Source organism: Nothobranchius furzeri, chromosome 1 (assembly GCF_043380555.1).
Source record: "Nothobranchius furzeri strain GRZ-AD chromosome 1, NfurGRZ-RIMD1, whole genome shotgun sequence".
NCBI lineage: Eukaryota > Metazoa > Chordata > Actinopteri > Cyprinodontiformes > Nothobranchiidae > Nothobranchius > Nothobranchius furzeri.
Window position 1 is genome coordinate 81,004,378 of NC_091741.1, and position 16,380 is coordinate 81,020,757.

General features: G+C 45.9%; 1 protein-coding gene across 1 annotated transcript in view; it reads left to right on the forward strand.

The window, feature by feature from the left end:
- Positions 1–9,055: 9,055 nt before the first annotated feature.
- gfra4b (GDNF family receptor alpha 4b) overlaps positions 9,056–16,380 on the forward strand; it is a 102,122-nt gene continuing 94,797 nt past the window's right edge. Inside the window, exon 1 of the mRNA XM_070550577.1 lies at positions 9,056–9,242. Within this exon, the coding sequence (XP_070406678.1) occupies positions 9,200–9,242 (43 nt within the window). The 5' untranslated portion in view covers positions 9,056–9,199. The remainder of the gene's footprint in view (positions 9,243–16,380) is intronic.

Sequence of the window (16,380 nt, forward strand, 5' to 3'; positions counted from 1 at the left end):
TTTAAGATAATAAATTATGCAAAACATGTATCTTTGTGGATTTATTGCTCACACAGAGTTTATACCATGCTTCTTCTTCTTCCCGCTCTTGGAGAGTACAGACGCTTTTTTCTCCTCTCCCTCCCTCCTCATCCCAAGGTGCTTTGTCCTGTCTTGTGTGCACGGCGCTTCTGCATTTTTCAGGAAAATGGAAATTATTAAAAATGTACCTGGTCAGTTGGTCTCTCAACGCGATTGACAAAATTTTTTCAGCGATGAGAACGGGAGAAGGGGCTCCCGGATACCCCTCTGGGACAGAGCCAGCTGGGTATATCATGGAAAGAGGAACCTGATCTGCCTTTCTCAACTGTCTGTAGAGGATTCTGAAGATGTTTGGATATTCATCGTTTTGGTGTCGGGATTCCTGCTGTTTGGCCTGAGCGGTTACCTGGCTTACCGGAAAATTAACGAGCTTTCGAGGAATATTGGCTCAATCCCGGAGCTCAGGGATGGAATGCATCGTGCTGTGAACGCACAAACTCATATAATTGTCGAGATGAGTCGAAAGCTTGGAACTTTGGCTGAGATTCAGGCTCTGGCACAAAAGGTGGATTCCATCAAGGAGCGAGTGGACGGATCAACACGAATTGGGATGGATTAACTACGCCTTTATTGGATCTAGAGGGGTTGAAGACCAACAGAACACTAAGGCAGAGAGGAAAGTATCTCTGTCTGTCCCCAAAACAATTTTTATCTGAATCTGGTGCCCTTGGAGCCTGTGAGGCTGAAGTGATAACTCCCCCCTCAGAAGAAATGTGGAATGCTGCCGTCGCTATGGAAACTCTTTCTACCTATCCCAGCCTGGGCGGGACTGTGACCGGTGAAGGCCGTGGAACTGTATCTAGCAGTCACTGTGCTCTCTAACCCATTATCTCCCTCCCCTGTCCAAACGGAGGTGATGAGCGCTGCTCCATGCAGCTGCACGCACTGAAGTGAGGAGAGTCCCAACCCTACCTCCCCACCTAGTGGACACTTATGTTTTGTAATGTCTGAAGTGTGTGCATATCTGTCTGAGGTGTTTTTTTGCATAGCAAAGCTGCCCTCTGTGTTGAGGGTAACTCTGAAGTGCCTTTTTTTCTCTCCTCCGACTCTATCCTCATATAAACCCTCTCTATCTATAACGGTAGCGCGACTCGTGTTGCAAATGACCACAGTCACCAATTCTTGTCATGTGTCTATGTATGTATGTCTGATCTCAGAATCGTGTGTACTGAAACTCTAATTTCCCTCTGGGATTAATAAAGTATGATTGAATTTTGAATTTGAATTGAATTGAAAATAAAAATAATCTTCTGCCTCTTAAACACTCGGGTCAGAAAAACCAGATACACAAATGTCACACACATTAACATTCATGGACTCACCCATCTTGACATGCGACGGGTGAGGCTGTTGTTGGTTTAGCATCCAGGAAACAGCAGAGAATATCTCGGCTGGTTGAAGCTAACAACAGCATGGCAGAACTCCTCCAGGCTTGTGGTAATTGTAGAGATAAAACATCACTGTTGCAAAGAAAATGGAGTCGGTGGTAGAGTCGCATCGCTGTTAGCCAATCATAGGCGAGATGTTAGACTATGAGGAAAGAAATCTCCAAATCCTGCCGTTTTCTGGCCCCTACTCCTCTGGCTAATTTCTACATCCTGAAAAGAGAGCAGGAGATCCTAAATCCCTGTAGAAATGGTCTCGTAAGACATTCTTCTGAACTAGAGACTATGGCAAATGTACTGGAAAAAAAATGAGAATGAGAGCTTTAAAGAATTTACGTTAAAACCCAGAGTTGCAGCAGTGAACACGTTGGTTTTAGCAAGCACACTGGGCCTGGGTCAGCTAGTGACATCACATCATTAGTAGGGTTTTAGTGTCATTTAAGATAATTTATCATAAACTGCTGTCCAGTGTTTTGACGTCGAATTAATGCTAAACACATTAATCTGTTACTCTAACTCAGCTTGCTGGTTTGTATTTCATTGTTTCAGGATCATTAACAACGCCCCCCTCCTGCGAGGTTTTAATGGAGGGAGCTGTTTTCTGTCTGAATCCCCATGAGCAAGAACAGCAGGTGAGATGACTGCAGACCCACAAAAATACAAAAGCCTCATTTTTAAGCTCAAACACTTTCATGAAACCTTTTAAGATTTTCTCAAATATTTGCTTTAATCAGATGATAGATTTCTACTGCAGCTTAGATTTTATTATTTTTTTTTTTTACAATTACCTTTTAATACTGGTTTGGAATAAAAAAATATTTGTTTCTTACTGGTTGTTTTTCTTTTCACTGTCTGGTTTAGCTATAAAGTATTTTTTGCAAGTGCTACTTAATAAAATCTGAACTAAAACAACATTTAAATAAATCATTGGCCCAAAGTGGCCCGACCAATCAGTTTTACCAAAACAAGAACTGACAGCTGAGCCAGAAGGGACGAACTGACAGCCAATCTCTATCTTTGCATCACTTGAAATTCATGTGGCTCTTTTCCTCGCATTATTATGGAGAAAAGGAAACATGAAAATGAACAGTTTAAATGAAATATTTTTAATGATATATATTCCTAAAATGTATGTTTAATTGCTTTGCATGCTTTGCTTGACGTTTCTCCTGTTAACACAGAACTAGGCTGAAGCACCTTCTTGTTAAGTGGTCAGAATCACACCACTTACTGGTATTTAGGTGTAAAAGGTCAACAGTACTGATGTCAGGAGAATAATTTTCAACAGGGCAAGAAATTATGACTTGAGTATTTAGAGCACTGACTCCCAGAAGTTGGAAATACTTCGTACAAACATCTGCCGACTGCCTCCCACTTGAAAACACGTGAGCCGAGTGGTAAATTCTCACAGAAAACTCAAGAGGACACCTTTGCTCATGCACTTGCACTCACCCACGCTTCTTTTCTTTTCTTTTTTTTTGGTGTTTGCACTCACATTCATTAAATCCCCAGAGATGACTTAAAACACAAGGCTGTTGATGCAGGTGCCATCTGATTTGCTTTGGCCACTCAGAGCATCAGGAAATCAGTGATAGATGTTCCTGGATAACCTTCTCACCCCTTTGAACCTCCCACGGAGATAGATGGCCTCTGCTGAACAGAAGGAGAAAGAATTCATAAATTTTCTGCAGCCTGAGCAATCTGATGTCTTTGTTCCACTGAGCAATAATCCCCAAACACTGAGGTGGAGTTATGAAAGGTGTTTAAACCATGAGAACACAGTTCTTATGCAATATATATATATAGGGTTCAGTTCATAAAGACAGGATTTGGAATGATTCTCACAATGTCAGAATCGGTTTTTATTATCTCTTCAATAAGTTAATAGACTTTAAATAGTGCTCTACTTCTAAATAACCAACATTTGCATGCATATTTATGTCATTTGTCTAACTATGTGGTCCAATTAAGTTTAGAAGAAAAACTAGTCATCTGCAGGGCAATAACGTAACCTTCCACACTCTAGCAAAGCCATCTGTTGCAGAGAAAGAGTCACCGTCTGTGCAAATACCCACCACACACTCTGTTTTGCATGGCCCTGGCTATGTAGCAGCCGTCATGGATCACCGTGACACCAAACACCTAAACTTCTTGGCATGTTTGACAGACGCTCAAGTCCCTCATCGTCAAACACTCAAGTTGACAGGTTGGATTTTCTTCCCTGCTTTAAAAAAATACATTCTGCTGCTAATATGAGCTAGCTTGCAAGATTTTAAGCCTCACTAAACCACATTAAGCCTCTTCAGATATTCAAGAATGAGACATTTCTTGTGTTTAAATGAAGTTCCTGCAGTTCCTTCCCACGTGAACAACCAACAGTTGCTGGAAGAGGGCTGAAAGCAAGAGAGGACAATAATTGCAGTTTGCAATTTAACATAGTCTTGCCATCACTGTCCTGGGAGCAGTATGCTCTCATCTGTAGTCAACCACATGAACGCTTCATGGTGTAAAATAAAGTTCTGAAAATGTGTCAACACGAACCCTTGGATCCACTTTCTCTCCTCAAGACTAACATTTCAGAATGGTTTATGTTGTTTTTTCTTTTCCAGCCTGCTTAGAAGTTTAAAAAATGGTGACATGAATAAAAAGATGGTTAAATAACATGTTACATAGGCATCAGTTCTGGCTGAAGGTTTCCCATGTCCTCAGGTGCGTGTCAGATGGTTGGCAGCTGATGCACACCTTCACATGAGTTTGGGCAGCAAACCAACAAAATGAACATTAAGGTTTTTACATTTTACTCTATTGAATATTCCAACCTGGAACACATTCCAGTGTCTGGAGTTTAAAATTCATATTATTAAAATGTAGAAAATGAGAATTTGGGGACAGAAGTTTCTGTTGTCTTAAAATATGGTGATAAGTCAGAAAGTAGAAGTAAGAAAGAGAAGCAACAATAACCAAACCAAAGGGACTGATAAGAATATTCCACCCACACAGGTTAATCATCTGCACAGGTTTGTGTGTGTTTGCTTGATAAAGCATCAACCCAACTCTTGACATTAATGTTAAAACGAGCAGAGCTGAGTTTATGTCAGAATTTAGCCACAATTACAACAACGAGTGATAAAGTAAAGTTAGTGTCCAAAGGAGTCAGGTGGATCTTGAAGCCTGGTGATGTGCTGATTATGTTAAGTGGGAAACCAGATGACTGAGAGACAACCGTCCATAATACCCCACTAGGAACATGCCAGTGTTAAAAGCAGAGGCGCAAATCCTAGGACTGATCCCATGGAGTTGCTCTGGTTTCTACGTGTGCTATCATGCCTCCTGGCAACAGTCAGCTTTAAGCTGGTATGTGAAGAAGTTTCTGAAAATAAGCTTTGATAAAGGCAAACTTTTAAAATATTATCTGTCTCAATGGTTGATATTTTCATAATCTTCATTCATATTCTGACTTGTGTTTGTTGTGGCTGATGCACTCCATGAGAGGATAAGAGGTCATTAGAGTGCTGTTTGCATTAATATTAGTGAACTGTTCTACATTAAAAGCAGAGTGAGGAAGTGCTTGCTACTCTCTGTGTTACGTTCATGGTCTTAGTAACTAAATTCTCCCCTGAACTGGGTTTTGGTTTGAATTCAATATGGTTCTTTGAATGTGTTTAATTAAAAATATATTTTCAGTAATTTCCTGCATGCCCTCCCTTTTTTTCCGTGAGTCTTTGAGCCAAGCAATCACCAACTTGGGGCTCATTCAGTATATTTCCGGAAGTAGCTTTGGTTGAGTTTTGCAGGCAAACATTTATGCTTGTGTTGTGTTTCATTATAAGTTCCCAGCATGGTGGATTTTCACTGCAATGCACTTCATGCTTGGGTCATTCAGACCTCCCTCTTCCTGCAGCTCAGTCGAAATGTTATGACCCTCTTTTAACTGGAACAGATGAACACATGAACATATCTCAGCTCTTCTGTCTTCCCTCCCTTGGTTTTCTGTGTGTTACAAAATTTATTTGAAAAACCAACCTTTAGTCTCTGGAGCGGTGCTCATTTGAAACGACTTTGGCACCAACTAGGATGATTTAAACTTGGGGTTTTCTTTGACACATGAACAGGTAGAGGTACTTTTCTTCTTCAACAATGTATGGGGGCCTACCCCGTTGACTTATTTCCATCGCTATGAATCACGTCATGTTGGTTGCTGACTGGTCCTAGTGCTGTCCAGTTGTGTGCAGAGACTGTTTGAAAGACAACCCATGACTGAGCTCTGTCTATGGGTCCTGGCCAGACCATACATTGCCAGGCTACAACAGCCCACTAGCCCCTCCAGCTACAACATTCAACTTCAGCATATGTTTAAGGAACTCATGAAGCAGCTCCAGTCTGTCGCTGTTACTGGTTGAAACTACTCTGGGATAGATTAGAACAGACACACGTGGTTCACTCAGACACATTTTCTAAACGTTTTCTGATGTTAGGGAGATCTGTCACAAGCCATCTGGTATTCCAGGTTAATTCAGCTCTGCCCTAAATCAGATAAATCTAACACATCCCAGGACAGAACATCTTCCACTAAGGTCAGTGCTCTGTTTAGATTTGTAGGAAGCAACAACAAAAAAACCTCTTCTAACTCATGTCAGGTTTAAAAAGATACTTCCTCTACCTTTGCTGAAGTTCTTTCAAACTTGACAGAACACAAACAACCTGGTTTACAGCTGAATAAAGAAGTCCAGGATATTTCTGTTAAAACCCAAAGTCAGCATTTGGCAGTGAGCTGCTAATTGGTTTTGTTGAATATTTACAGATCTGATGCTTTGACACTCAAATGATTATGGGTAATGTAACTAATTACTGATTGATGTATTCACTCCGCTCCGGCTCACAAAGATAGGAAATCAATGTGTCTTTTCCTAAAGCAAGAAATGAGAGCTGTCCATCTTTCCTGTTTATGCTGCACTTCCATCTCAAACTGGGAGATCATTATAGGAGATCTTGGGCCAGTCTGCATCCGTATGACAAAACGATAAGAATAATCAGGTTTCTGCATTAATAGACTGAGGGAAACCCAAGGGTGATTCAAATCACTTTAGTTTGGCAGTTCTCTGCATCCAAGACCCACTGGGAAAGAGGGCAAAAAACTTTAACGTGTTGAAGGAAAACTAAAACCCTCTCTTTAATTCTCCCCATATGTTCTTTTTATTTGCACATTTTGATGTTGACTTGAATTATAGAGGCATTGTGCAAATATGTACTTCACCAAGAGATCCCCATGGCACCGAGTTGCTCTTTTAAGATTCAAAGAGCAGCTTCAGAGCCTTTCTCCCCATGTTTAAGCACTCCAGGTCCCAGCAGAGATGTTAATATATTGTTTCAGATATTCACACAGCACGCTTGTTAGAGAGTCAAAATTACAGTCGTTGAGGCGTAAAGACGTTTTACAGTTAGTTTTCCATATTTGTTTCTGCAGCAAAACTAACGTAAAATCTTGAAACAAATAGTTTGAAAGGCTGGAAATGGTGTTTCCAGGGTTGAATGTCCAGTGGAGAACTGCTGCTGAGCAGCTTTTCTGACGTCTTCATCGTCTTGGACAAAGCTGGATCATCCTTATGGGCTTCTGGGTTGGTGCTCACACACACACACACACACACACACGCACGCACGCACGCACGCACGCACGCACGCACACACACACACACACACACACACACACACACACACACACACACACACACACACACACACACACACACACACACACACACACACACACACAGAGCCTGGGTGATCCAACATGGTGACCATTTGTTATCTGCTCCTCAACAGCTCTGTTTGCATGGATCATCTGGAAACTGCATTTCTAAGGAAGTGTTTTAGAGATGCAACAAATAAATTATTCAGATTGTAAATGTAAATGATAAATGTGGCTTTCCTGGGTAGATTGCCACATCCTTTGATGCAAAACCTTAAGATAGTATTTTATTCTACTAATTGAAGATGTGCTAATAATCCAAATTTGGTCCAAGAGCACAAAAAAAAAACTTTCTGAATGGAAAAGAAAGACTTCTGGGAAATGGCCAGAGCTTTTCTGTTATCTTCATCTGAACAGCTATAAAAACTGAGGACTGCACATCTGCTGCCAGTTCTCTTCAGAAATTGTTCACACCATCCGTCAAGAACTGTCATTTTGATTTTGCGTTAACGACAACAAATGTGCAATTCTGAACAAAAGAAAAATAAGAGTTTTTATCACAAGCTTTTGCACTGAGTTTTGTGCTTAGATATAAATTTGTCACTGGTGTACAATATAAAATGTGATCATATTTAAATAAAACAGAATAAGAAGACCCAGGACACGTTGGAGGTACTATGTCTCTTGGCTGGCCAGTGAATGCCTTGGGGTTCCCCCAGAAGAGCTGGTCCAAGTAGCTAGGAGAGGGAAGTCTGGACCTTTCCATGTAGGCTGCCCCTGCGACCCGACTCTGGATAAGTGGCTGAAAATGGATGGATGGATGGATGGATGGATGGATGGATGGATGGATGGATGGACATAAAACAAAAATATACAAAACAAAATTAAATACAAATTTCCTATGTAGGTCTTTGCTGATGACTAGATTTTTCTGTGTTAATTAGAAGTGTGTTAAGAACCCAATTTTGACTGAGAAGAGCAAAATAAACTTTCTGAAATTAAAAAATAAATAAATAAACAATTCATGAAATACAATTTAGGTCAAGATGAGTCCAAAAAAACGTCTCATCTGAGAGTTCTACATTATCAGGTGGTGCCATTAATCTTTTGTTTCATTCTCTGGGAGCCCTGGAAGACCTCTTTCAGCATGGATCACAACACGTGTGTGTGTGTGTGTGTGTGTGTGTGTGTGTGTGTGTGTGTGTGTGTGTGTGTGTGTGTGTGTGTGTGTGTGCTGCTATGGGGCCAAGAGCTGCAGGTAAAATTGTAACTACACATAAATGTCCCACAGTAACTTCAACATGCGGTTTCAACTCAGTGTTTCTGCTTCTTTATTTGCTAATTTTGAGTAAAAATAAAACTTCATGAGCAAATTGAGTCACTAATGTTGAACTTAAGTATAAGAAAATAAAAAAAATTAAATAATGTAATTTTATAGCAATACTCCCCAAGATAACCAGGTATTTAAATATTTAAATTATTGTGTGTTACCTGAATTTATTAAAACAAAATATCACAAATTACAGAAGCTGAAGAGAGAAGATTAATCTGTGCATAATACAGACCTGTGTACACCTCATTGACCTCTGGGGGAGTGAGATAATGGTGTCTCCACTGCAGAATTAAAAGAAAGACACCAGTGAGAGCAGACTGCTCGATGTGCTTCCCTGCAGAAACAGATCTCTCTCCCACCCGTTTCCGCTCTTCCCATCATCCCCTCAGCAGCGGACTCAACGATATTTGCGACCACCTCGACGGGTAACAGAAGGCTTTCCTTACCGGACCTCAACGCAGCGTGCAGGGCAACTCTCCCCTCGCAGCATTACGCATGGCTCTGCCTCTGCGCAAAAGCGCAGCTGTAGGAGCGCCTCAGAAGGAACTGATGGGATTTTAAATTACTGAAACAACACCTTTATAGACCATTCAAGAATTAAAAAAATCTTAGCGCGAATAAGGATTTCCAAATGCGCGTCGATCATCCTTTTACCTTGTGAACATTCCGCTGTAGGTGTTGCATCTCCGACGCAGAGCGCGAATCCCGGCGGAGATGGATCTGTGGGGAGTTTATATGAGTCTCCTCATGACTTTTGGTGAGTAACAACTTCTATCATAATTTTGATCTGAAGTTATTTCTCGTTAGTCGGGGAGAAAGCAAAACAGCCCGCTACAGTGTTTGTGGTAAACTAACAGGAGTTCATCATTCCTTGATCATCTGGTTTGCTTAATTGATAAACTGAGAGTAAGAAGATGTGTTGCGAGTTAGAAATCAGGTGGATCCCGGCGCAGTGCGCGTGGTGATTAAAGCAAAGTAGTTTCCCACGCGCGCGCATGTGCCAGAATGTGGACACCCGCGAGCAGGCGTGCTCTCAGACATGACAGGACATTCATTTATAGCTTCTGCGTTTACTGAGGGTGTAAACCGATAGGTGACAATAAATCTCACATTTTCTGCACCCAAACTGAATACCAGGTCCTTCCACATGAAGTTTTATGGTAGAGTCGGTTTATTGTTTAATCCTGTGACCCCCCCCCCCCCCCCCACACACACACACACACACACACACACACGGGTGATCACGGCAGCTAGACATCAGTCATCACTAACGCACTGGCTCTGTGTGTAGCTGAATGAAGCTGGAATATTGATTTTTTTTTTGTGGCAGCAGAGCAGAGTCTTGTGAAAAGAGGGGTGCGTGATGTTATTTTTCAGTGATTTTGTTTTTATTATTTCACTGATAAATGTGTCCATGTCCCCCCTGCAGCCAGAGCGGCATGCTGTGTGATTACATCCTGTGTGTTTCCTGCTTTCACAAAGACAGCAAAAATACCTCACAGTATATCCTAACCCTGGGATTATTTATTAATAAGCTATCCTCTTTGAAAGTCATTCATTAAAGAAGTGAAAGGAGATGAATGGAAAAGATTTGTTATTTGAACCTCTTTGTGTCAAACCAGACCAGGAACACGTTTTAAAATCATTTAAATAAACAAAAACAATAGCAAGGTTAACGTTTTAATCCTCTGGATGGAGTTGATGTTGTAAAAAATAATTCATTAAAGTGCGGGCGACGGTGGCACAGGAGTTAAGTGCTCGCCCCTTAATCGGAAGGTTGCAGGTTCAAGCCGCACTCAGTCTGTCGCTGTCGTTGTGTCCTTGGGCAAGACACTTAACCCACATTGCCTGCTGGTGGTGGTTGGAGGGACCGGTGGCGCCAGTGCTCGGCAGCCTCACCTCTGTCAGTGCGCCCCAGGGCAGCTGTGGCTACATCGTAGCTCATCCCCACCAGTGTGTGAATGTGTGTGTGAATGGGTGAATGACTGGTTGTGTTGTAAAGCACCTTGGGGGGTTCCAGGACTCTAAAAGGCGCTATATCGAATACAGGCCATTTACCATTTACAATGTTTGCTTCACCAGTCAACTCAGTTACCCAAAGTCCCTCTGCACAAGCCCAGACGCCACAATCTGTTATGCTGAATCCACGTTTTATTTGAACAGAAAAAAATGAAATCAAACTTGATCCACCTTTTCTAAAATACCTGCATCGAAAACCAAACAACCACACATTTTCAGAAGAAGCTCTTGCTGGAAATGAGGGCCACTAAATGCTGCCATTCTTGGGTTTTCTTTTGTTGCCTTTTTGTGGGGAAACATCAGGAGAGAACGGTAAACAATGTTTCTGTGCTCAGAAACAAAATCATAGCCAGATAAATCCAGTGGATATTCATACAAACCTCAGGATTTTAGAGGTATAGGGGACCATTGTTGTGGTTGTGAAAGCAACATGCTTTATACCTGTCTCCATATTCAAAAGATTATGTTTTCATGTCACAAGAAAAATAATCATGGATCTCTCACGTGTTGGCTTTGCCTCTTCAGGTGCGTTCACGACAATCTTATTTTTTAAAGATTCTGTTGGATTTTTTATCCTTCTAAAATATTTAATTACCTTTGTTTTGATGATGCGTGAGGTCATAGGGTTGTAGACTCATCATCTGTGGTACTTCATGATAACAAAACAACTCTAATATCAGGTGAGCCTGGAGTTGTAGCAATCCAAGTCTGTGGCTCCTGAAGTGATTAAAAAGATAATTTCACGCATTTAAAGAAACTGAAAGCTCATATTGAGTCAATTTTGCTTCTACTGTTGTAGAAAAATATTTCTAAAAATGACTCCAATGTGAGTAGCTGACTGCCCATGCTTTGATCCTATCTGCATGACGAATGTACACTGGTACTTATTTTGACAGATGCACACTGAAGCTCAACATTATATAATTAAGCATTACTGTCCAAGTTGCCTCACTTTCAAAGAGTAGATTGGCATTTTCCTGCTGCATTAACTTCAAATGAGAAAATGAGCACCATGCTCACATCACAGGCATTTCATATCAGGGCCCAACGGTAGGGCAAGGTGAATATGTTTGTTAGTAATAAGCCAAACTGAAAGCACGAGGAATAATCTCAAGTGGCACACAAACTACTATAGATTCTCTGCAATACATCTAAACATGAAAATTGTAAGTGGAGTAAAGTGTGTGGTGTGTTCCTCATCTTCAGCCGTACTGCATCATATATTCATTTAACGTTTCTGACATCAGCAGGTTTGACTTTTATCCCTATAAAAGACACAGAGAAACATGATTAAGATGATTTCATATAAAACTGCTCCTGCTGGGAGATTGCATGGGGATCTGTCCCAAATCTCTCTGTAAATACGCATTTAGGAACTCATACTCAGCCAAACGTGTTCTCATGCCCTCTTCATGTGGAGGAGAATGCAGCTCAGACATTTCTATCTCCAGAGACGGAAACTTCCCTTTAGCCACCAGATGCCTATTTCCATTGATGCTGAAGTAATCAATTATCAAAGCCACGCAACATTTATATTAGCACCTTAGATTAACTGTCTGTGCTGTAAAAGGTTATTGTTTCTCAGAAGTCACTGCACTGGATCATAAATGTTTCTGCCATTTTTCACAACATTTATGTAATCATATGATATTTTAGGAATTACTTTGTGACCTTATCAAGCATAAATGCCATAACTCACCTCCTAAAGGCATTCCCGAATGAGGCTGTGTGACTGAAATGAGCACAACAAACAGTTTTTATGGCCTTGTAGTCATGGTTGTTGGTGTTGGATGTGTTTACATTTGGATTTTTACTTTTCAAATTTTGAGAGTTATATTTTTTCATCTTAACCTGTTTTATTTGGAAAAGGTTTACATTGTGCTCATTATAGTGAGTCTGGCTGATTCACTGACCACCTGGGATCAGTTTGCTGATTTTTACCACCTGGTATTCATTTGTAATCATGCTGCCTTGATCTCTTTCTTCTCTGCTTGCTCTTCTTCTCACCACTCACCATGTGGTCCTCTCTGGTTTTCTGAATTTTGCCGACTCTTCTCGTCTGCTTCTGAAAGTGTGTGTGTTCACAAAGAATCTCCTGAACCACAGGATGAATATTAATTAAGCTTTCACAAATCATCATTGGATGCACATTTACTGCTTAACATTTGGTGTCTATTCATGGTAGCAAACCTTAGACAAGACAAAAATGGCTTTAAAGGTGTGTTCTATAGTGTGACGTCATCAAATTTGAATGCCTACTGCTTCTGCCCCTGCTCCGCCTCTCGTTCTGGAAGAAGCTAAAAGCCACACCTCATAGCACACAAATAGCCTTGTAGCACTAACGGATAAATAATGACGTTTTGTTCTGTTTCGTTCCCTCCTGACTGCCAGTGGCAGTAAACAGAGTGGATGTATCTCCTCGCGCTCTGCGCAGGTCGAGTACTAATGTAAACAAAGTCACGCACGTGACACGTAGCGCACCTGGTCGCGAGTCTATAAATTACGCGCCGATAGCTACGTTCGGGTCTCTTTGATTTCTCGCTGTTGGCCTGGCGTGCTTCGCTGGTCAATCGCTCCGTAAGTCCGTGATTCGGATCTTATCGGTCTTGAGAGGTGAGTACTGTTTTTACTTGGCGTCTTCCTGCCCGGGACCGTGTGGTCGGAGCGCTCGAAGGAGCCCTCTGGGGCGGTGGATTGACGCTGTTATTTATCTGCTAATTGTTACCGAGTGCGGGTGGTGCGGCCGGCCGGCGCCGTTCGGACCGCCGCTGCCGGCTCGGATAGGGCTCGCTGGCGGTCGCAGGTTTTCCCCTGTGGAAAGGGGAGGTGAGTGCGGCCGGCGAGCGCTACAGGTAAGTGGGGCTGGACGTTCTGACCGTGGTGGTGGCACGCTCAGATTACCTAGCCGACACACACACACGTGCGTTGTTTTACAACTCCAGGACTGAATCGCGTTCTTCAGTTTTCCTCGAAGTCCTCGCTCAGTTCCTGTGGAGTCGCTGGCGTCTCCCACACCGGTAAGGATGTTGTAGTGTACGTCATGCGGGGCTCCCCTCCAGGTGGAGGACGGCCACGACTTGTGTCCTAAGTGCCTGGGCGTCGGTCACCTCAGAGAGGCGCTGACTGACCCGTGCATGAACTGCAGCATTTTGCCGCTGGCGGTGCGGGAGGACAGGCTACGTCAAGTGGAGTGCCTCCTGTTTGAGTCAGACCTGCCGCCCTCTGGTGTCCCTCGCCCGTGTTCCGGGAGACGGAGGGATAGACCGGCTGAGGAACGCGGCAGCCCGAGGCGCAAGAAGCGGCGTGTGGCGCAACCCTCTCGCCAGGAAGTGGACTCTTTGCGGGCGGAGGTGGAACAGCTCAAAGCGCTGCTGACCAGAGCCCCGGACGAGGGGGGCCCGGACGACCTGATCTCTGTGAGGGCCTCAAATTCTGAGTTTCAGTCCCTCGAGGAGGAGGGCCCCTCTCCTGGCCGTAGTCAGGGGCTGGTGATGGAGCCCCCGGGCCTGGGAGGTCACGGTGACTCGGGGATGTCTCTCCATAGCTCAGCAAGCTCGGAGCTGGCGGAGGACCCCTATCAGTTGCGGGCGATTTTGCGAGCGGCACTGGCCAGGATTGGACTGGACGACGTGCCGGTGGCCCGTCCGGCGGGGAATCTCTTCTTCCGCCGGGCTCCGGCGGCGCCCCCGTTTCAGGTCCCACCATCGCCAGCCTTTGTGGAGGAGCTGCAGCGGTGCTGGGGGGACCCGAGACAGCTCTCCCACCATGGTAGGGATGCCAGGACCCTGGCATCGATGCGGGAGGCAGGAACCTACGGGTTGGACCGCATGCCCCCGGTGGACCACTGCGTTGCCTCTCTGGTGCTCTCCCCGGATGAGGCATTGAGGGACAGGGTCCGCTGTCCGAGCACCCAGTGTCGGGTGACCGACAGCTTACTGTGCCGGGCTTACGACATCGGGGCACGGATGGCACGCACCAGCAATTCGCTGTCGGTGCTGTTGCTAGCCAAGTCCCAGATGCTGCAGTCGGGCGCAGCGGGGATGGCACTGGGCGATACGAACGACGCAGCCCTGCAAGCATTTGGGCTGATGTCCAGGGAGCTTGGTCGGTTGTTGGGCACGCTGGTAGTGGCTCGCCGTCAGGTCTGGTTGGCGCAGGCTCCGGTGTTGGATGATTGCCGACAGAGCCTGCGCGGTCTGCCCGTGGTGCCGGGCCAGTTGTTCGGGCCCGAGGCTGAGCGGGCGTTGGAACGTCGGCGGCAGTCCAGACAAGCCGCAGAGGCCTGGAGTGGGCGTAGCGGGGCAGGGGTCCTCCCCATGCCACAGTCCAGGCCACGAGGGGCACGGGACCCTCGGCGCCGGTTTCGTCCGGCCGCCCCCTTGCAGGTCGCCCAGCAGGCCGCGGCTGCGGCAGGGACTTGGAGACGCTCGGGGGCAGGTCAGGCCCCGCCCCGGGGATCCTCGGGGCAGGACAGGGGCCGCCGCCCCCCAGGGCCCCAAACAGGCGTCGGGACACGGCCTGAGGGCTGTGGGCCGGCGGCGGGCAGATTTACACCACAGCACCTGGCCCTCTGGGAGGCCCAATGCGGAGACGCTTGGGTGGTTCGAACTATGTCCCAGGGCTACAGGTTGCAGTTCCGCCGTCGGCCCCCACCCCCTTCGGGGGTCAGGGTGACTTCGGTCACAGATCCTGCACGGGTCAGCATCCTGATGCAGGAAATAGATGTGCTCCTGGACAAACGGGCCATAGAGGTCGTTCCGCCGCATTTGCAGGCAGACGGCTTTTATTCGACGTATTTCTTGGTGCCCAAGAAGGACGGGCCCCTGCGGCCGGTACTGGACCTCAGGGGTCTCAATCGGTTCCTGAAGGTGCTGCCCTTCCGCATGCTTCGGACTCGCAATGTCCTTCAGGTGGTTTGTCCGGGAGAGTGGTTTACGACCATAGACCTCAAGGACGCATACTTCCATGTCCCGATCCATCCGGGGCACAGGAAGTACCTGCGGTTTTCTTTCCTCGGGAGGGTGTACCAGTTTCTGGTTCTGCCATTCGGCCTGTCTCTCGCCCCCCGAGTTTTCACGCGGTGCGTGAAGGCAGCCCTGAGCCCCCTGTGTCGGGCGGGGTTGAAGGTCCTGCCATATCTCGACGACTGGCTCGTCTGCGCGCCGTCGTGTCGCGAAGTGGGTCTCGCCACGGCCAGGGTCCTTGCCCACGTCGAGGCGCTGGGGATGACGGTGAACCTGCAGAAGAGTTCTCTGGTTCCGACTCAACGGGTGGATTTTATCGGCATTGCCATAGATTCTGTGGCCATGCGGGCGAGGCTGACCGAGCAGAGGAGGGTCCGGATTCGGTCCTTGCTCCGGGCCTTTCGCCTTGGGGCGGCACCCCCGGTCCAGGTGTGGCTGCGACTGTTGGGGATGCTGGTCTCGGCTTCTGCACTGGTGCCTCTCGGGCTGCTCCACCTTCGGCCCTTGCAGAGGTGGTTCAACGGCTTCCGCCTGGATCCCCGGCGACACCGACGGGTCGAGCTGGAGGTCACGAGCAGCTGTGTGGCTCTTTTGCGTCGTTGGGACGATGTCGCCTACCTGAGTCTCGGCGTCCCGCTTGGCGCGGTTCCCGCCAGACGGGAGGTGGTCACGACGGATGCGTCACCCCGGGGGTGGGGGGCGCATTGGCAGTGCAGGTCGGTCCAGGGGTTGTGGAGCCCCCGTCAGGCACGGCTTCACATCAATGTCCTGGAGTTGAAGACCGTCTACTTGGCGCTGAGGCGCTTCTTGCCCTTTCTGCGGGGCAAGCACGTGCTCATCCGGATGGACAGCACCTCGGCGGTGTTCCACATAAACCATCAGGGGGGCACCAGGTCGTTGCGATCGTTGAGG